Source organism: Dryas octopetala, chromosome 7 (assembly GCF_963921425.1).
Source record: "Dryas octopetala chromosome 7, drDryOcto1.1, whole genome shotgun sequence".
In the NCBI taxonomy this organism is placed as follows: Eukaryota; Viridiplantae; Streptophyta; class Magnoliopsida; order Rosales; family Rosaceae; genus Dryas; species Dryas octopetala.
This window is the reverse complement of record NC_141372.1, coordinates 12772198-12794343: the sequence shown is the minus strand read 5'-3', so window position 1 is coordinate 12794343 and position 22146 is coordinate 12772198. Positions and strand designations below refer to the sequence as shown.

The window sequence follows — 22146 nt, the reverse complement described above, 5'->3', positions numbered from 1 at the left end:
TCCACATCATCAGTCATATTTTTGTCACCTACACGATCTATTAGGGTGTGAGCTTTTAAGGCTCAGTAGGGTATAGTGATCCCTTATGGCCAATTATCACATTTAATCAATGTCTCAGTAAAAGAAAAGAAATACAGATAATGATTTCAATTATATGCAATGAGAATGTGTGTACTCACTCCTTAACCATTCTCGTTGACACGTACATACCCAAGACAAACAGGCCTACATGTCCCATACCATGCATCCTTCCACTGTGGCCCCGAATGTCCCAAGTATGAGCCAACACTCATCCGTCCCTTAAGCCCAAATATTTTGAATATTATTAATTCCACTTTTTCTTCAATAATTCTTCCACAAATCATGAGATCACCAGGTACATCTCCCTTTCTCCATAGTGTCTCTAATAAATCACGAGACCACCAAGTTCATCTCTCTCTCTTCTTGGTGTCTCAATTAATCATTTTCTTAACCTTATTCACAATCACACTTTCTTTATGCAATTATGATTATGCATGTAAAGATAAACATTAATGCATGTATAGAGAAATTAAATTGTACATGCATAATAATTCAACCTTACGCAATTTAAGTGTATCACAGAATTAGGAAATTTCACAGTGCACACACAAGATTAATAATAAAAGCTTATTCACAAATATAATGCACTTGATACATTTAATGAAGAAATAGTATCACAAGTAAAAAAGATAAATTATCACAAGAAAATAAATCACACAACATGACACAAGGATTAATTGTAATATAGTCCAATCATTGGGGGAAATAAAGACCCTACCTTAATTTCTTGAGCACAAGTTCCTTCTTGGTCCGTTCCTATGTGTTTGGGTCTAAAAAGTTTAAAAGATATAGTTTAGATATAACTTAATTAAATTTAAATTTATTTCACTCTCTTTTTAAGAAGAGTGTAACTCACACTCCAACTTAGAAGTGTCGGATTGACGCGAAACTTATACCAATGGACTCGTATCGAAAAATAGAGTTAGGAGGGTGAAAATTGGGTGAAAACAGTCGTCGAAAACAGCCGCACGCGCCACCAAGCGCCGACGGTGCGAGTGGGGTGGCTGGCCGGTCACTGTTCATCGTCTCTTTAAAACAGCTCATATTTTCCTGATTTTCCAGTTTTTTTATCTCATTTTTTACTCGACTTTTGACCTATCAAACCTTCACCAAATTGAGCAAACGTATACTTGTTTTAAAGCTCTGAACAGCCTATTTACAACCATATAAAGAACATGAAAAACGAACGGTTAAAACTAAAGTTATAAGGCCCGAAAGGAGGCCATACGAAACCTCAAAACCTAAACTTCCATATTTTCCATGTTTCTTGGTTTTTCATTTTCTTTTGTTTTCAACCCTCAAAACCTATTTATATGGCTATAATAAGGTTATAAATGAACTATTTTTAGTTTAACAACATTAAACAAAGAGGTATAAACAAAATTTAAAAATAAAAGTTTCAAAAGAAAATTGCTAAAAACACCCATGGTTCCTTGAGCTCATCTTCCTTCCTATCCTTTGGAGTTAAAAAGAGGCTAAAACGTGTGATTCCTACAGTAAAAAGAAAAATCACAGAGACTAAAAGATGTTAGTTCAATTATTTAAGCAAAGTATAAACAACCAAGAATGATGGAGTTTAACTTTGAACTCTAACCTTCTCAAGTTTCTTCCTCCCCTTTCTGTCCCTTTCCAGTTCACTCACACACACACACACACACTCTCTCTCTCTCTCTCTCTTCCTCTTTCTCTCGCTCTCTTCTTTTTCTCTGTTCAGTTTTGCTGCTCAAGAGTATTCTTAAGCACACTTTATAGTCTAATTGGCTTATATATTCAGTTAAGAAGAATGAATCTAATAATTATTTAGATAAGGACTCATCCCTCTAAAGGGTTCATCATCATTGATCTTAAGCTTCGGTGTTCTAATTTGAGAAGGTTGATGGACATTGGTGTTATCCCTTCTTCCATTTTTTTTAAGTTGGACTTTGTATTTTGTAGACAATTGGGCTAAAGCCCAAACTTAGAAATGTAGCCCAATAAAAATAAGTTTATTTATCTATTTATTTATTTATTTATTTTTAGGACATTACAGTACTGGAAGTAGGACAAGGAATGATCCTGTGAGAGTTAAGCTAGAAATAGCTACTATTGCTGCAAAAGATGGAAGTTAATTTTTTGGCAATTGATTATCCTCTCCAAGGTAATGAGGAAGGGTGTGCAAATGATGACATTGAGGATGTTCAACTACATGAGGATATACTTGCAAATTGAGAGGAAGTTACTTAAAATGCACCTATGAATGAGAATGTGGATAAACATGCAAATGGAGATGGAGTAAATGAGAATATACTTGTAAATAAGAGTCTGGATAAAAATGCAAGTGAAGATGGAGCAAATGTCTTTCAAGATCCAAATTACCCAAATGATGAAAATCATCTTCAAATGATAAGCTTTGTAGAGGAAGTTGCTCAGCAACATGTGCATGCAGCCTACTGTGAGTCAAACAAGTACTCACATGATTGTGATCTCAGAGAAGAAATGCTAAGCAACAGCTACCAAGGTATAGCAGTTGAAGACTTAGAAGTGCAAGACTTAAAGGATCCAGAGGAAGCATATGACTTTGATGACGTGCACAATATTGTGGACTCAGGTGAAGAACCATAAGTTAATAACATATATATAATAAACAAATAATAAAACATCATATGGCATGGCTTTTTGAAAGAATTTCTAAAAACAAAACCTTTTCAAAAATACAGTGCACATCAATTTCCAAAAATATAGCGTTATTAGGTGCACATGTTTATAAATTCTATTAATGTGTCATGTAACATCTTAAAACAAAATATGATATCAACTATAGTGGTTGTCTACAGTTTCCAATACAATAATAGAGACCAGATATGTCAATAAGGTCCTACGTGCTACTAAATATAAGTCGGGCACGCCAATAAGGTCATGCACACCACTAAAAATAGGTTGGTTAGTCATGCTAATAGGTAATGCGCACTATTGAACATAGGCTAGGCATGCCTATTAGGTCATGCGTGCCATTGAACATAGGTCGGGCAAGCTGAATAAGCTATGTTCACCATTAAACATGGGCCATGCAAGCCTACTAGGATAGGCATGCCGACTAGACCGTACGAGCCACAAAACATAGTAGGCTAACTAAGCTATGCTCCACTAAGCATAGGTTGGGCAAGTCGACTAGGCCATGTGCACCACAGCATAGAATGTGCCGACCAACTAGGCCATGTATGCCACTAAACAAAGATCGTGCGCGCCAATAAATCTTAGGTCGTCAAGGCTGTCCGTAAAGATAACCTATCGAGGTCATCCTCTAGTACCCAAAATATCTATTCCTCATTAATAAATTATTCTATTATTAGTCCAAGGTGAATGGGTCATAACCAAATAATTAAACCTTTGATTGATTAAATGATTTTGGAAAGCTTTGGATATAAGCCCAATTTGTGTGTAGTATAATGGATGCAACTCACCTATTCAAACTTCAAAAATGCGACCTAATTTCTTCCAACTTAGCAAACCAACAGAACTCCTTCTTGTTAGAAATTACATTGTATGCCACTGTCTTAACCCATGTATGTAATAGTCGTCAAAACGACAATTTAGGGACTCTACAAATCAACCTCCATTCTAGGCTTCTAGTGAACTCTAACCTAATATTTGGAGTTTTTTATTTTTATTACAATCATCCTTCAATCTCATTTGAATCTTCAATCTCATTTGAATTTTGACTGGTGTCGTGATTCTTGCTATCAATCTGCAATCACGGGGTATGGGTCGACATGTAGAATCCCAACTTCAGATGAATTGCACCAATACTCAAAAGGATTGGTGATCTGTTATGTCTTATTGCATTCCTTGGCTGCTGCTAATCACACATATTTGAGAAGTATGTTCTCATCTGCATATTCTATAGCACACATGATTTTAAGGTTTATAGTGTATATAAAATAGGAATATGAAATTGGGTTGATTGTTTATCAAATGACGATTCTAGGTTTTGATTTTAAAGATAATGGATTATGGCTTGCCATTTTTGCAAGTTGGGTTTTTGTTTTTGTTTGAAATTGCTTGTATTATATAGGATTATTAACTAGTTTCTCATTTCTAGGATGTAGGTAGTAGGGCTGGGCACGGGATAGGATGGGACGGGATGAATCTCATCCCATCCCGAAGTTTTTGGTCGTGATCGGGATCGAGATAGGATGACCATTTCAGAAATGGTCCTGTGTCACATCTCATCCCATATCCATACGGAACAAAGTGGGATGGTGCCAACCTTTTGAACTTTTTTTTTTTTTCAAAATAACATATAACCACCTTTTTTTTTTTTTTTTCAGTCAACACTCAAATTTAACAACCTATAATTTTCATAATATATGCAGATCAAATGTAATTCAAATAGCCAACCCATCCTACCCATTAATTAATCGGGTTAGGCGGGTGACGGGTACGTTGGGTGGGTCGGAGACAGCCTCAGCCCGTTTACAAATGAGGTTTTTCCTTTAGTTGGATGAGCTCATTTTGTATAGTTTTTCTGTTTGATTTTGTTGGGCCCAATCCGTATATCCTTTAACCTAACAAACTTTATAGTTTATAACATTCAGCATAAATTCATAAATTTATCACAGGCTATCCAATAACATAAATTTATTCAAGTTCAACCAATCAAACATATAAAAATAGGTGCAAGTTTCAAACCAACAATTCAATAAATGAACAAACTCATATTACAAGTTTATAAATTATTAAAGAAAACCAAATGAAATTTACAAATATTACAATCCACAATTTCACATGAATCTAAGCTTCCAGCCTTGCAGAATGGCACTGGCAGAGACATTAAGGGCAATTTCATGTACTAGCAGATGTTGAAAAACTTGAAGGAAATGACAATGATGCTCCAGATACCAAGAACTCTGCAAACCACGAAAAACAGCAAAGTATGCATATCAAAAATCAAGAAAAATCAAGGAATAAACTGGAATATCATAATAATTATTAATTACCTTACTCCACAACTTCACAAAACTCCGAAATGGTTGGTTCATTGAATGGACAAATAGGAGTCGACCTCAACCAATTTTGGGAGCATATTAGCGCTTCGACCATATTAGGAGTTAGTGAGCTCCTATATGAATCAATGACATGGCACCTAAGATAGGGTACTTACTAACCCCATTGACTCTCCACCAATTCAACACATCAAAGTTCCTTACATCCATTGACTCACATGCATCTAACAAGTACCTATCCATCTCATTTTTAATCACACATGAGGATGCCTCTGCTCTCATGGCACGCAAACCTTGCATCAAATAATCTTCACCATCACCCCCACCCCACCAATCTCACTTATCTTGCGTAGAATTAGCATATTAAGTGGAAGCACTAGTGGTACTAGTGCTGCCACTTTGGGCATTATACTCATGAAATAAGGATGCCAAAACATTTTTAACCACATTTGTAAGCTCAATGGCCTTAGGTAGCTAATATACTTTCTTAAAACAAAAATTCAAACCCTCTAGTTTCATCCTAGGGTCAAGAACATATGCAACCAACAACAATTTGTTCATGCTCTCAATTGAACCAAAGTATTTGTCATACTTAACTTTCATGTTTTGTGCCATTTTCCCTAAGAGGGGATCTTGTTTTGAACACAAATAAGTCAACATTAATTACAAAAAACATAAATAAAAAAAATGTTGTGTTTGATGTTACATAATGGAAAGCACTTAGCTTCAAAGTCATATCATAAAACTTCTTCAAAAATGTCAGAAAAGTGCTAGCATTGTCCCAATCATCATCACTAGGTGGACCAACCCTATGAGCAACCTCACTAAAGTATTCTTTATAAGCCCTATCATCCTCCAACATCCTTTGAAAAGCCTTTTTGAACTTGACAGCTGCTTGTAACATCAGAAATGTGGAGTTCCATCTGGTTTGAACATCCAACACCGACAAACATTTGCTATCTATCCTCACAAGTGTTACAAGCTTCTTAAATTCAGCTAGCCTTTTAGGGGAAAATCTGACATATCTAACTGCATTTCTAATGCTTTCAACAGAGTTGTGCATCTCCTTCAACCCATCACAAACAATCAAATAATTAAGTATATGGGTTGTGCCCCTAAGGTGTAAAAATTGCCCCTCCATGATCAGACCATTGTCCCAATCCCTAAGTTTTCTTCTCACATAGCTAATAGCAACCTCATTAGCAGATGCATTGTCAACTTTTATTGTGAACAGTTTTACAATACCCTATTCACCTAAATATTTTTCAATGAGTTTCCCTATTGTATCTCCCTTGTGATTAGAGATATGTGTAAAGTTCAAGATTCTTTTATGAGGAACCCAATCAGCATCAATGAAATGGGCAGTAAGCACTATGTAATTGATATTCTGCACTGATGTCCATGTATTAGTGGTGAGGCAAACCCTTTGACCACTTAAAAACTTCATCAATTCAGCTTTTTATGAAAAAGCTGAAGGACATCCCTACCAATTGTTTTCCTAGAAGGAAGGTCAAACCTAGGACAAGCAATCCTACAAAACTCAATAAACCCCGTTGCCTCCACAAAGCTAAATGGCAACTCATCAATGATTATCATCCTAGTCAATGCCCTCCTACATGCCTCTTTATCAAAACCCATAGCCACTAACTGATTGCTACCCAATGACTCACTCTCACTCCTTTGAAAAGTTAAAATCTTATGCTTTTTTTGCTCCAATCTAAAAGGGTACTTTTTACTTTTATTTTCTATGTGATCTTTAAGAAAAAAAGTACCTACATTCTTAGAATGGCATGCATACACCTGCTTGCAATAATTACAACTAGCTGTAAGATTTTTTGGGTCTTTTGGGGGGTCTTCTTTAGTGAAATGATCCCACACCATAGATGTGGACTTCCTTTTCCTAGTATTTGGAGGTTGAGGGGGAGGAGGGCCCATGGGTACAATAGGGTTGGGGGTTTGAACAACTTTAGATTGAGGAGTTTGTGAAGAAGTATTGGGTGGTTGTGATTGAGGTGGTGTTGGACTTGTTGGTGTTTGTTTTGAACCCTCCATCATAACAAGCTCTCAAACAGAATCAACAGATGATGATGTGCACTAAGTAGAAGCCAGAAAGTGAAGATGACTTACTAACTTAGGCAAAACCAACCGCAGCAAAGCCCTCTCAATTCCAAATGAGACTCGGGTGACCAATAACCTGCAACCAAACCATATAAGTCCAATTAATTTGCAAACACACAATTTATGAATTTAATGTGCACATATCTACACAAAAACCCTAAATCAACTTACCCAAAAGCTAAAGACCAAAATTTCTGATGATTGGTGACTGGTGTAGTGGAGAATGGAGATGGCTAATGGGGATCGAGGGTTTTGGGGAATATTGAAGGTGGGGGAGGGTTTCAATCTTTCAGATCAAGATCGAGGGTTTCAGTTTTTCAGAGTGGATCTCGTGGTTGTGGTGTCGTGGTGGTGGGAGGTGGTGACTGTGGTGGTGTTCGAATGGTGGAGGTGATGGTAACTGGTGAGAATCTAAGATGGTAAGCCGATGAGGTGAATTGGTGAGTGGTGAGATGGTGACGACTGAGAACTGAGAAGACGAGAGACTGAGAGTCACGAGAGAGACTGAGAGATTTGAGATGAAAGACAGATTGAGAAAAAAAAAATTAAAAAAAAAACATACTTGGGCTAATGGGCTAATGGGTATTGGACTTGGCTAATAGCCTAATTAATGCCACATAATTGGGGTAATGAGATTAGTAGCGGGCGGTGGAGGGCCCAAGCCGTCTCCAGCCCAATTACCTTTGGCCTGGCGGCCCACCCCCTTCGGGCTTAGCCTTGATGATGTGGACCCGACCCACCGAGTTAGAAATAGGCGGTGAATCGGGTTGGTCGGGTTCATGCCCACCCATATTTTGATACATAATTGAGTTTAAACACTTTATTATACTATATATGGTTTTTTTGTACTTTTTTTATTTTATATACATTGTTATGCTTATGGAAAGATTATTTTTTTTGTTTTATGTATTGGCCCCATCATACACAAATTCTTGGCTCCGCCCCTACGATGGCACATTTTATCTTTACAAAAGGTGAGAGATCCTTAATTTATTGCACACTCACTTTCCTCGATAACTAAATAAAAAATCCTAACACATGTAGCATGTACCATGGTAGGATTGTCTCATGTTGTGTTGTCAAAGACTACCTAGCCATTATGAGACACCTACCTATGGTGTCTCAGGTCTAAGCACTAATCAGTATCTATAATAACCTTAAAGCTCTTGCTTAACATATATGTCATAAAACTTCCATACAAGATCTCTAGATGGTCATGTTCAGTGAATTAATATGTATGCCAACGGGCACTCACTCACACTGACTATAGGAACATCGTACTAATGGCATGAGACACGCAACCTTCTCAAACGACCAAGCGAGTGTAATGACCTAGAATTTTATAGAAAATAAAAGGATTAAATTATTAGATTGGTGTAACGAACTTAGAAATTTTATTCTCTTATTGATTAGAGATTGCCCCATTGGTGGGTACATGTACTATCACATTATTTTGATCCAATAATAAGTGATTGATTAAAAATCCTTGTTGTATATATTGTACATACAAGTCAAATTAATTTCATATTTCTTGATATGAAATTGATCTTCTGCATAAGTAGTAACCCATAGTGAAGAATATACAATCTTGAAAATTAAAGAACTTCATACAACAATGAGGACTAATTCGATATTACTCAAGAGTACTCAAAATCTAGAGATCTTTATTGATCATTCTAAATTAGTCTTACCACGCTAAACATGCAAGAAGGGAAAAATCGATCTTAACAATATTCCACACAAAATATAGCAATCAATCTTATATATACGATTGATCCATCAATCTTCCTCATCTCAACACTATTGGCAGCTAATTGTCCCCATATGAACATGTTATCGAATCCAACTTTTTTTTTTCCCATAATTAATTTCATTAAACCACACCAAATGCAACAGACTCATTAGGAAAAAAATAAAATAAAATTGGGTTCTGACTTCTGAAGCATTTCCAAACAACATATATATTGAAATGTATCAACGACTCTGAGGGAAAATCCTATAATCACATTTAGCCTTTTTCCCAAAATCAACTTCCCTTTGCATGGCATCGCATGAAGCTATGATTGGAATGTTATTCATATGCATTCCTCCAATAGGGAAACTCACACTCCCGCTTAACCCCAGATGAAGCGTGACGTCGTTGTTTTTTATGTCGTTTTTCAACTGGTCCGCGTCGTATGCGTCGACCCCAATGTGGTTAACCCCGACGGTGACGTTGATCGATTTTGTGGATTTTGGGCTCTGTTGAAACGCACCGAACTGGGTGTTGGCAAGCTGGATATGGGCCGAGGAAGCAGTGACCTTGAAAGGCCCATATTTGAGCCCAGTCTTGTCGTTCTTGTTCCAAAACTCGACCATAAAACCCACCTTTCCCTTCACGGACATGTCCTTGTTGGAGGTGGGGAAGTTGAGGGTGGAGCAGTTGAACCGTCGGATGTGGATCTGGGGCAAGAAGGAGTTGAAGATGGAGACGAAGATGAGACCGACGATGAGAGCGAGGAGGAAGAAAGCGAAGACGAAGAGACTGCCCCATGCACAGCATGCATAGCAATGCGGGCGGAACGTGTGTTTGGAATTCTCGTCGTATTCTTCGAGGGCCACGGCTTGGTGGTCGGCCTTCTTGGAAGAAGCTGGGAATTCGGAGAAAACGACATGTCGTTGTGTAGAGGAAGCGTTGCTTTTCTTGTCTTGGCCGTGGCCAGGAGGTGGTGGCAGGATGTCGTCGGAAGCTGCCATATATGGATATATGGTTAGATGATGAGCATGCACCTCCTAGCCTTGGTGGGGAGGACTACCGCGGCGGCGGCAACAACGATGATGATTGGAGTTTTGAGGCTCATATATTCAGATCGATATGGAACTAGAGGAGGAGGATCACAATCTATAAACGGCAAGTTGAAGTTGGCATTGTTTTGTAAAGTGTAGGATCAATGAATGTCAGGCTTGTAAGGCACCCAAATAGTATTGGCCATGTATATATAGTTCCCTACTTTCAAGGGCCTAAGAGAGGTTTGTCCATATAGTTGCTACTTGTAGCGAGAAAAAAGGAAAAAAAGAAAAACACGAGGGTGCTTTGACTATGAATAATGCTAGAGAGACCACATGTTCTAATCACATAAGTTTACTAATAGTTAATATGTATCGACTATGAAGGACATGCATCACAGAAAGCTCTTGAATCAAAATCATGATCAATTAATTCAATGCGGTTAAAATACATATTACATTAATGAATCATGAAAAGAAAAAAAAATAAAAGAAAACCCACCTAACCACCTAGGAAAAATCGCATAATTGGTGTGTAAATTTATAAGCATTGAAAGTATTTTATCTAATCCAACATCAGCCACACCCATGTACTGTAAGCTTAAGAAAGTGAAGAGCAACCAAGGTGATGAGAGAGTTGAGTTCTATAATTTTGAGATGTGTACTGGTGAATGTGATTGCAACGTACTATGAGGAACCAAATGGAATAAAGGGGTCGAGGGAGAGAAAGGGAAATCCATATTGGGTTATGATGAGAAGTGAGAAAATTTTAGTGGTCGATCTTTTTACTATAGAAACCGATTAAGCAAGAGGGAACTGAGAGATGGAGACTTTGGGTGGTCAGGTGGTCCTCTCTGCTGTACATCTTAGAGGAAGGTTTAATTTCCCTTTTATCAATTTGATTACTATGACTTAATTTGGATTGTTGTGGCGTTTCTTAACTTTCTTTCTTTAAAAGTTTGGAATCTTTAATTATTTTATAAACTGGTACTATAAGTTGGTGGTGTCATCTTCAATCTCTTGTACCAAGTCACGTACCAAGTTTGATAGAAGTTCTATCAAATTGGACCTATTTTTGAAAGAGAGAATTGGACTTGTTTGACACAAATTTTCAATGAGACCTATCATGATATTATATTTTTGACACAAATTTTCAATGTGACTCACTCTATGTAGGATTTCACCTGAACAGTTTATTTTTTAGATCTTTATTTTGAGATCATCTTCGCAAAAAATTAAATAAATCGGAAACCATTTATCATATAAAATTAAATTGTCAATATTTCAAGTGTTTATTTTGTTGACCATTTAATTTTTGTAGGTAAATGATTTCTGATTTACCTAAATTTTTTGCAAGAATGATCCTTTAATAAAAACCTAAAAAATAGATGGTTCAGATCATTTAAATTCTATATGGAGTAGGCCTTATTGAAAACTTGTGTCAAAAATAAAATGTTACGGATCTACTCATTTTATAAACTGGTACTATAAGTTGGTGGTGTCATCTTCAATCTCTTGTACCAAGTCACGTACCAAGTTTGATAGAGATTCTATCAAATTGGACCTATTTTTGAAAGAGAGAATTGGACTTGCCTGTGTTATTTGGTTATTTTATAAGGGAGAAAGATCCATAACATCATATTTTTTACATAAGTTTTTAATGAGACTCACTCCATATAAGATTTCAACGATCCGAACAGTCTATTTTTTAGGTCTTCATTAAGGGATCATCTTTACAAAAATTTAGATAAATCGGAAACCATTTACCATATAAGATTAAATGGTCAATATTTCAAGTGTTTATTTTGTTGACCATTTAATTTTTGTAGGTAAATAAATTTTTTTTTTTTTTTGTTACAAAGGGAGGCCAAGAAAAGAGGCCTAGAGGGCGAAGGGGGGATCGAAACCCGGTGAGGTGGGGAGCAGCACAACTGCTTGGTCAATTGGCCTACCCCAAGTCCTCATAGGTAAATGATTTCTAATTTACCTAATTTTTTGCAAGAATGATCGTTTAGTGGAAACCTTAAAAATAAATGATTCGAAAGATTTAAATCTTATATGAAGTGAGCTTTACTGAAAACTTGTATCAAAAATAGAATGTCTCGGATCCATTCCCCTTTATAAGTACCTCAACAAGGATTAACTTTTAGGGAAATAGTTAGGTTTTGAGTACACTCTTGTTCTTAGCTTTGATGTGGCCCAATAAAAAGGAGGCATGTGTTTCTTTTAAACCATTTTAAACATATAACCAAATACACTAACATCCTTCTTAACTATGCAACAAAACACTCTAATGAACTCCTAAGGGCTAATTACATATGCCACCCCCAAACACACTAATTTTGTTTATACTACCCCAGACTAATTTTTTTTTTTTTTTTTTACACTTTACCACTAAACTTTTTTACGTCAAACTATTTACTCCGATCTGTCAAAAAATTCATTTGTCTATCATTTTTTCACGCATGACGCCAAAGAGAGGAAGTCATGTGGTGCCACATGTACAAAATCTAAGGGCAAACTTGGATTAATTTTTTTTTTTTTTAATACTGGGGCTAAGTGTTTGACATAAAACAATTAGTCTAGGGTGCAAAGTGTCACGCAGGGCATAGTTCGGATGTGTTATTTGTAATTAGCTTGTCTCCTAATAAGGGAAAATGCATTTATTGCAAAGAAACTAAACATTGGAAGCACAAGCAAGAACTTGCTAGATGAGAAGGGTGAAAACAAGGGATATAGCACAATGAACATGACGATTAAGATTAATTATGCACGGATATGGGAAGTTGCTATTTGATTTTAAAACCAAGTTTTTGAATTTACCAAACTTTTATGGCTATTTGAAATTTAAATAAATTATTACTCCTTTTTTATGCGCATAAGTTTAGGTTTATGAAATATTTTGTGCAGAGGCTGGATAATTTTATAATCAAAGAGGTTTTTATACAAAAGACAAAGCAACTTAAATTTTGAAAGTTGAAAGTTGAAACATTACACAAGGAAATTTGTCTTAAGAGTTGGTGCTTATTGTTTTTTTATTAAAAACTTAGGTTTGTTGGCAAACCTATCTTGGGTCGTAAGTAAAGTAAGAGCATCAATAACGAGTATTTATGACATTTTTAAACATCTCATCCAACATAGAGCATCCTATCTTAATGGGACTTAGGTAGTTTTGGACATTTAGCATTAGATCTTAAAGCTTAAGTAAGTTGGGAAATTAGAGAGCTTAGGAGATGATCCAAAATCGATTCAAACTGCGACGCACATGTCTTCATCTGCCCTGCCTACGAGGCTACATGTGTCACATTTTTTAGGGCAAATTTGGTCACAAGCAGAGAAAGCTAAAATGCCCTCAAGGGCCTCAACTATCGTTGGTGTTAAGAAGAGAAAGAAAGTTTAATATGTTAGAAATTAGCAATTATCTTATAATCAAGTGTACTATAGTTAGAAAAATACCCTTGGAAAAGCGACCACATGACACCACGTAGATGCGCCAGAGTGTTAAATGGACAAATTTGATGAATTGAAGAATTTTAAAGCAGAATGAAATTTAGAGCGTCACAATTGAGGACAATATGGTAAATAACCCATTATTTAACAGAAAATCAAACTTGATGCTAAAGTGAAAGGAAAAAAAAAAAAGGAAGGATAATATTTCTACCAAACTCCAATTCGTAACATGAAATTCAACTTTGACTCACTGCTCAGAAATTAAACGACCCAATTTAAAAAATAGCCCCACAAACCAACTTAGACTGAAAAATTGGACAGAAAATATAAGTAGAAAGAAAATGATAAACAAAAACATGAAAACAAAAGCTCTAGACCTAAAGCTCAGTCAGTGACTAACTCATAAAATGCCAATAGTGCAGACAGGGAACGTATATGCAGTCCTTAAAGCATTGCTCTTCACGGGCAGGCATTGAGGGATAGATTTTTGGTGAGTGAAATTAGAGATGCTCGATCAGAAGCCATCCTGATCCCAGCCGATTCAACATCAATGTTTCTCCCTCCTGCATTTATATGCTTCTGCAAAATGTGGATAATGGAGTTCAAGATTCAAGCCTTAGTTAACAGCAATAGGCAATGAAAACTAGAATATGCAGAAATTAACAAGCAAACAAGAAAATGTCTTTTCTATTTCCATTATTTTCTCCTAAGCAGTAAAGTAAGACTAAAGCATCATAAAGGCTGCTTCGAGGAAATGTTGAAAAAGTAAAAAAGTAATAGAACAGATGCAATGATGCAAAGACAAATCGAGGGGATCAGTGTAATAATTTACTTAATTAAAAAAAATGTAGTAATTTACCTATGAATGAAAAATAAAATATAACTGAAATGATTTGACTTACACTTCGTGTTACTGGTCTACTCAACGAATGGGACAACAAAATTGTTAAAACTTTGATTAGAAAAGAGTGACACTACTCCCACCCACCAGAATCCTACTATTCATTCTCAACCCCTCACCCCCTTTTTCTATTTTTTAAAAGAAACTTCACAAAACCCACCCACCTCTTAAAATCAGTATCCCTAAAATACCCTCAACCAAATTCCTTTTATAAGTTTCAACGGCGGCAGGCTTGGCCACCACCAGCGCTCTCCAAAGAGGCGTACCAGTTGGGGGTACTGTCAGGAGTGACAGGGAATCACACCCAATTGTCTCCGTTCTAAGGATGGCTGCCAGCAGCTTAGGGCTAGCATTAGGGCAGCCTCAAATTTTGTTAATCATTGTCCTATAAAGTAATTTTACAAGAGAACAAAATTTGTATTCAAGATTATATTAACAGGTGAGTGGTTAAAACATTTTTGTATGACAACAATGGCGCCACTCATTTTGATTTTTTTTTTTTTTAAAGAAAGAAACTGTAATGCCACAGTGAACTTGATTGTTCAGTACTAAAATGCAAATTAACCGAATAAGTCATGTGACACATAAGAATTCAATGAATGATGTTCTTCAAAACTATTAGAAAAAGGAAAAGAGAACTTACGGGGATATCTCCATTATCGTAAGTTTCCATCTTTAAAGTAGCAGGTTTATTGCTCCTTTTGGCTTGCAGAGACTTCTCTCGATTTTCGTAGAAATTAAAGTCATCTAACAATGAAGTTTTAGCTGCGTAACTTTTAAATATGTTCAGCATTTCCAAACCTTGCTTAAGCCCAATCTGCAAATTGTAATACATACAAGAATAGTCTTAAATACAAATGTCATAAACAATGGTATAGATTAAAATCTGACCTCCAACAGAAAAATCGGAGCAAAAAGGAAATGAAACAGACATGTTTTTGTGCATCAGCGTGTCAGAAAAATCAAAACATTGACTAAGGGACCAAGTACACATTGTTTAACAGACTCGACATCAAAAGCAATAATATATTGCTACAGAAATTTACAAATAGAATGAAAAAGCTAATGGAAAAAATTCAAAGAAGACCTAATAGACTGACATCAGTATATAAAATAAAGTTAGTTTAAAATAGAATAATTTCAATGAAATTAAAAAAGAAAAACATAGTACCTCTTGAGTGTCTCGGGTAAAAGTAACAGGCTTGTTATCATTATTTTCAAGGAGAATGTGCCGCAATTGAGTGTTAGGTATGTCTTTTATTACATGCCAATTTACTGGGAAGAATCCACTCCACTTGTCAACTTGCCAGAAGTCCATATCTTTATCGAAATCCACCTGCCCACTCATCTCGGCTAGGCCAACGAACTGTCCACTTCCATTTACCTGAGAATAAAAAAAAAAGTTGGGATCTTATTATCGGACTGAGCATAATTAAAAATAAAAAGTAACAAAAGCTCAACCAAACGATCAACAGAAATGAAGGTGCAAACATGTGTCATTAGTCCTACGACCTTTTTTTTTTTTTTTTCATTTTGTCCTTTAAATCCTCATACTAAAAAGTGAAGAAAGATTACAATTTCCTTCATTTTAAGAAAAAAAAAAACCAATACGATGAAGACTTGGACAAGCTAAAAGAACAGTCAAATAAAAGGAGAAAAAACTTGAAATGTTATCAATATGACCTTGATACTCCGATCTTTTCAAAATTAAATTGGTTTGCCCTAAAGAAGCCATGAAATCGTGTTCATTTCACCAACTCAAAACATGTGAAATTATACCAATTATTGCATATTAAACTCACCGAGAAGAAGAGGAAGATGGGACACTGTGTGCCCGTCTCACTCGATTTTGCTTCAGCATCACGAAATGATGCATCTAGTTTCTTATTACCATTTGGCGTGCTGGCCCAAACATCGTATTTAATGCACTTATGAACATCATCTTCGCTGTAAGACTTGATGACATAGAACTTCGCATTTTCATAATCAGTCTGAAAATCTGGTAGGTTGTATCGATCTCTACAGACTGAAAACCCTAGTTCTTCCTTTTCAATTGATGAGTCCGAAGGAGAACTCTTGTTGCGAGACCTTGGACCACGTGTCAGCTCAGTTGAAGATTCAAAATCTTCATTCCTGTTATATTTTTCCCTTGACTTCAAACTATCATTTCCATTCAAAATTCTCCCATTAGATTTGTAGTTCGTGTGACCATTAGGAAAATACAGACCAGGCTTCGGGTTAGTAAATGATGAGAACCTTCCAGTTGGGGGGCATCCCTTCAAAAGACTGGCTGAGAAATCAGAACCTAAATGAGGCACCTGTAGCACAAAATTGAAAAGATGAATTTAACATTAGCAGATTCCATATACCATCAGGCGTAAGTGCGAAGGTAACTGTACAGTGCAACACATATGCCTTCTATAACTAATAATGTCAAGCTGTAAATGATGTGATAAGATGAAACATTAAACCCATAATGTTACCGAATCAAACTTGCTTAAACAAAATGTACAAACCTTGTTAAAGGATTTGATGGGTTGTGTATGAGGGAGAGACTTGGAAAATTTGCTAGCAAGATTTCCATTGGTTTTAGTTGAGACGAAGCCACTCGACCTAGATAAAGCGGTAGAATCTGGTCCAGACTTTACATTTCTAAAACCAGTGTTTGTTGCAGCTGAGACATCTCCAACAAATGTTGTGTCCCATGAATAACAAGGCACAGCTTCTGAACCATATGAAACAGGTGGTTGAATATATCCCGAGGACGAAAAATACTGCTGTTGACCAACACCTTGGCCATCAACTCCCATTAGAGTGCCAGGGGCATATGGGTTATAGCTGGGAAGATAGTAGACCATTGAACTATTGTCTGACTGCACACCCTGGACCAGCACCCAGTGAAGAATAAAATCATTACATGTTTATTGACACATTTTTGGAAATTTTTTGATAAAATCTTATTTGTCTGAAACTTCCAACATATGATTAACACTTCAAAAGGAAGAACATACCGTATGTGAGCTATTAGCATGTAAATAACTGTTATCATCCAATTGCGTAAACGATCCATTATATCCTGCAAAATACCCAAGAAATTAAAAATTTCCCTTTCAAATGAATCAAGAAATTGAAAAATTTATATGTACCTTTAACTGAAAGTAGAATTTCAACAAATAAATAGGAATGAGTACAGAAATGCTGAAGAGAGCAAAAGTACAATTAGTGCATAAACATTTTCATACAGGTTGTCATGTTTTTAATGATAAATTCAATGTATCTACTACATACCGGTGATAACACAATCTCGAAAAGATTGCATTGTTACAGTAGTCCAGCCTAATAATGCCCAGGATGCCCCTTATCACACCCAAACCCACCTTAACTCAAGAAATCAGCAATCAAACTCACTTGGCCCATGAACATTCCCCCCCCCCCCCATCTAAAGATATTGTTTATTGTTGTGCCAAGAATACGAAAAGATGGGACTTCACAAAACATACTTTTAATGAGGCGGTACAGTGCTTCATTTAAAAAAAATAAATAAATGTAAAATACCACTCCATAGGAGCCACTGCCCATTAAAAAAGCCATAATGCAAAAAAGCATAGGCAAAAACATGAGTGTATGCATCAAGCAAGAGATCTGAATAATAAGATCAATCAGCATGACTGAGAGAACACTATGTTGCTTATATGCATAAATAATGCTATATTTCCATTTCACAAGCCGGAATCATATTTACCTAATATCACAATTTAGGCATTCTGTTAAAGTTAACGCCTGATTAAAGCATAATATTTGTGTCATGGCCCTTCTCTCATGTTAGTTTATTCAAATAAATATTACTTTAAGTTGAACCTCAACCATATTAAGGCAGTAAAGTAGCACATTTATTTTGGCCAAAGATAGAGTTATCAAGATCAATTTTGGGGACAACTGATCTTGATAACTCTTAAACTAAATTTCCATAAAAAATAAATAAATAAATAAATTTGCCATTAACTTCATGAGTTTCTACTAGAACTCTATATCATTAAAATCAAATAACCATTTTGACATCTAACCTGGGTAATAATAATTGTAACAGCTAGTAGGTGGATAGTAAACACCATGCTCTCCAACAGACTCTTGATCAGTCTCACCTTTGATGCTAGAGGTGGCATCCACCGAAGAAGACATGGGAGAGATTGAATAAGATGGAATTCCGTCTTTCCCGGAAACCTGCAAGAAAAATACAAGGAGAACAATTATAACAAGAAAACTATTATCAAGAGCAAAAAGCCACACATTAACGTAAACTCGACCCCTCACCAAAGGAAAAAAAATAAAGGAAGCCAAATAATTTTATAATGAATAGAACAATAATAAAATTTCTTTTTATAGACAAAGAAAAGATCCACACTAATAAGGTCCAAGTCTCCAAGGCAGTATTTCTGACAGAATATACATGCATATCTCTTGTCGAGCATAAAGCATTGTATCAAGTTTAAACATATCTACAAAGGTATTGGGATTTCCAGAATGGACTAGTTTGAATCTAGCAATTAAACTGACCATAAGTGGTCCAAAAATTAAGACACAGGGCAGACAAGCAATGCACCGCACTAACACGAAGACACAACAGGCAAAGGAAGAAATCAAATGCTAAAAGGAAGTGAGGTATTTTGACTTACCAACATGGGCTACTTCTCAATTCTTTTTATTCAGACCATCCAACAAGGGACCAACCAACATGGCCAGGTCTGTTGTGTTCAGACCCAGGCTCCAAAGTATGCAAGAAAACCAAATCAAAACCATCCCCGTTGCAGCCTATACTTGTTTTAGCCCACAATGATACATCCAACTACCAAATTAAAATATTCCCTCTAGAAAAGACAACTTTAATGCTACTTAATCTCTATAATGAAAAAAAGAAAATTACCAAACATATATACATTAAAACTCACAATCTGAAAATCTCATAATTTGAACAAAAAAGAAACACTGCACATACTATGTACACAATCATGCTACATCAATGAACCTTAGCAAACTTGGTATTAATGGACAACGGGATCCAATCAATCATGAAACTGGCAACACAATGAGAGAGAGAGAGAGAGACAGAGAGAGAGAGAGAGAGAAGGTAAATTAAGAAAAGATAGCTTCATACCACTTCTTTATCACCCAATCCAGTAACTGGGTCTGATGTCAATACAGTGGCTATAGGCTCAGCTGGATACAGACGGTCAAGAAAAGCATCAGATGTTTGTCTATACAACTAAAATTTGCATCAAAAGAAATATTTCTATCGAGTACGCAAAAAATTGAATATAATAAAAAAAAAAAAAAACCCAGAAACTATGATTCTCTATAAAAGTTCAAACAAATCCCACTAAACAACAACAAAAAATTACCTTTCCCAATTTTCTTTTCGCCTGCCATAATCAATCTTCGAAACCCAATTCAGCCTACAACCCACCAGCAGAGAAGAACCCAATAAGCAAAAGAAGAGAACAAGGGTTAGTCAAAAGGGAAAGCTCCTATTCTTCCAGTGTTTATAAGAGTCCAGCACTGTTACCCTAGCCGATTGAACTTTCCAGTTAGGGAAATATAACAATATTTTCACTCGGAACTTAACCCTTAAGCTTTCCTTTTATAAAATTAAAAAAGAAAATTTAATTTTTTCAAAAGAGAATGAAAAAGGGGTGCAACTTATGCAACAGGCGCACATTAGCAAAGCCACAAAATTAGGTATGCATTGGAAAGATTCGATTCTGCCTCAGTAAAAAACATTTAGATTCCCTTTTTCCTTCTGATAGAGACATGTGGGTCTTCTTCCTTTTTTCTTTTCTTTAAATTTTTTTTAAAAAAAAAAGGAAGTTTTACCCAAAAAAAAAAAAAATCTCAGCGGAAAAATATGAGGCCAAATTAATTAGATTTTAAAAGAAAATATCTCACAGAATTGAGATATTCGGAAGTCTTATTTATCACAAAATCCGAAATTTCAACAGCCAATACACAACAAAATTCGAATTTTCCTATCCTTCATTTCCAAGAAAATCTGTCTGACTTCTAATACGATACTACAAGCAGAGAAAGCCAAAATAATAGTACATAAGGAACCAAACTCTCAAAATTTCAAATAAAATATATCATTACCGAAATAAACTATAATAATTTTTCATAGAAAAAAAAATCTTTTCTTTTTTTGAAAAAAAAGGGGGGGAGGAGGAGTTCATAGTCGAATTCTATGAACGAAAACTGAGAAATTAAAACTTCGAAATTCACAGAGAGAGAGAGAGAGAGAGAGAGAGATGGTTTTATAACTTTTATGAAACAAAACGCGGTTCGAAGAACATAAAAAAGAAACGCAGTGATGGTAGAAACGAACCTAAGAAACGCGGATCGAAACTTGAGGAGCCGATCTGGGATAAAAGGAAGAACCGCTTTTGGATTGGGAAAGCGGTTTTTCCAGGGAGAGTGAATTGAGTAGAAGAAGAGGGAAGAGAACGGACACTGACGCAGTGTATGCTGCTGTAAACCCTTAAGAAATTAAAGGTCGGATCGGAGGGTCGTCATTAGTTCCTAGTTTTTTGAAGAACAAATGTGGGCCGTTGGATTATCGAGGTCAAATAAGCGGGTGCCGACGTTTTGGGGATTGGGCTTCTCATCAATCTCCCGCTGTTGCTTGGAGGGATATGAAAATTTTGTATTTCGGGTCGATTTTTGTGAGTTTTAGCCCGTTGGGTTTTTTGGGCTTTTCCCTCATCTACAAAGGGCCCCCATCATAAACATAGTCTTTGAGCTTTGTATAGGTGATGGGTTGGGATCTGATATCATTTGAAACGACCCAAGGGCTCCATTGAAAGTGGTACCTTAGATCTTCCCAACACATTACCACATCACAATGGACTCATAAAGTTATTCCCAAGCCTATGACTAGTCGAAATGGTGAGGATAGTGCAAATATGAACAAAGGCCCGGTCCCGTAACGTTTTACAGAGTAATTTTTGAAAAATAATTTTGTAAAACCAAAATGAGAAATTGTATTTTGTATTTTCAGGATTAGAAAATGTGTCTAGTTGCATAGTGTAAAAACAACTTTTTAAAAATAAAAATAGATAAAATGTGTGTTATTAAAGTTTAAATTTTAGTTTTGAACTTAGTTCAACCAATTTCTATTTTCTTTCTTCAATTGGAATATAACTAAAAAATCCAAAAAGATTTTAATTAAACCCAACTTTTTGCCCCAAACCCATAGAATCAAGTCGTTTGGTGCTGCAGCTCTTCCATCTCTACTTCATTTAGGAGTGGGTTGATGTCGGTAACTGATCCGACAATCCAAGACCGACCACTGAACCGACAGAGGGCGAAAGGCACAAAAGGGAACCGTCGCGGAACCGGTTGATGTCGGTTACCGACTTTTTGGGATCAGTTAGGGTCGGTCGACGGTATTTGGTGGGACGATTCAATTGTTTGGTGTTTTGCGGGGAGTGGTTTCAATGCCGCTTCCGACCACCGATGGTGGCGGTTTGGTCCTTTCCGCCAACCAAAACCGAAAAGGCACAAAAATAACCGAACCAATCGGTGGCCTTTTTTTTCTGTTGATCGATAAAAAATGCCAACCCTAAGGTCATTCGATGAAAGATGTTCTAGACTTGCAACTCCTCATTTGCTATATTGAGTGATATGGGCTTAGATATAGTGAGATAGAATCTAAAAACACAAAGGTTCAGCTGAAAGATCCAAACTTTTCTCCTACAAAACCAAACTCAGCCAACCAATCCAATGCTCATAGCACCAATTACAATCAGATTTAAGTCGATTCTCTCACCTTCCCTCATCATCCCATTCACACTGTAGACG

General features: G+C 36.2%; 2 protein-coding genes across 3 annotated transcripts; both read right to left on the bottom strand.

Annotated features, from left to right (window-relative positions):
• Positions 1-9155: 9155 nt before the first annotated feature.
• Positions 9156-9917, bottom strand: LOC147279823 (Late embryogenesis abundant (LEA) hydroxyproline-rich glycoprotein family). The gene has a single exon (XM_086252075.1). It carries the CDS (start codon positions 9915-9917, stop codon positions 9156-9158), a length of 762 nt encoding a protein of 253 aa, XP_086108201.1.
• Positions 9918-13579: 3662 nt separating this feature from the next.
• Positions 13580-20820, bottom strand: ECT11 (evolutionarily conserved C-terminal region 11). 2 transcript variants are annotated; one of them, XM_086251394.1, is made up of 10 exons: positions 20672-20820; positions 19695-19748; positions 19451-19512; positions 18363-18519; positions 17310-17374; positions 16815-17180; positions 16101-16616; positions 15470-15682; positions 14942-15115; positions 13580-13976 (listed from the first exon to the last, which is right to left on the bottom strand). In XM_086251394.1, exons 2-10 carry the CDS (start codon positions 19720-19722, stop codon positions 13857-13859), a joined length of 1701 nt encoding a protein of 566 aa, XP_086107520.1. In that variant the 5' UTR covers positions 19723-19748; positions 20672-20820; the 3' UTR covers positions 13580-13856. The 2 variants fall into 2 exon arrangements, with proteins under 2 accessions (XP_086107520.1, XP_086107521.1); XM_086251395.1 differs by having other exon boundaries at positions 18441-18519.
• Positions 20821-22146: the final 1326 nt, after the last annotated feature.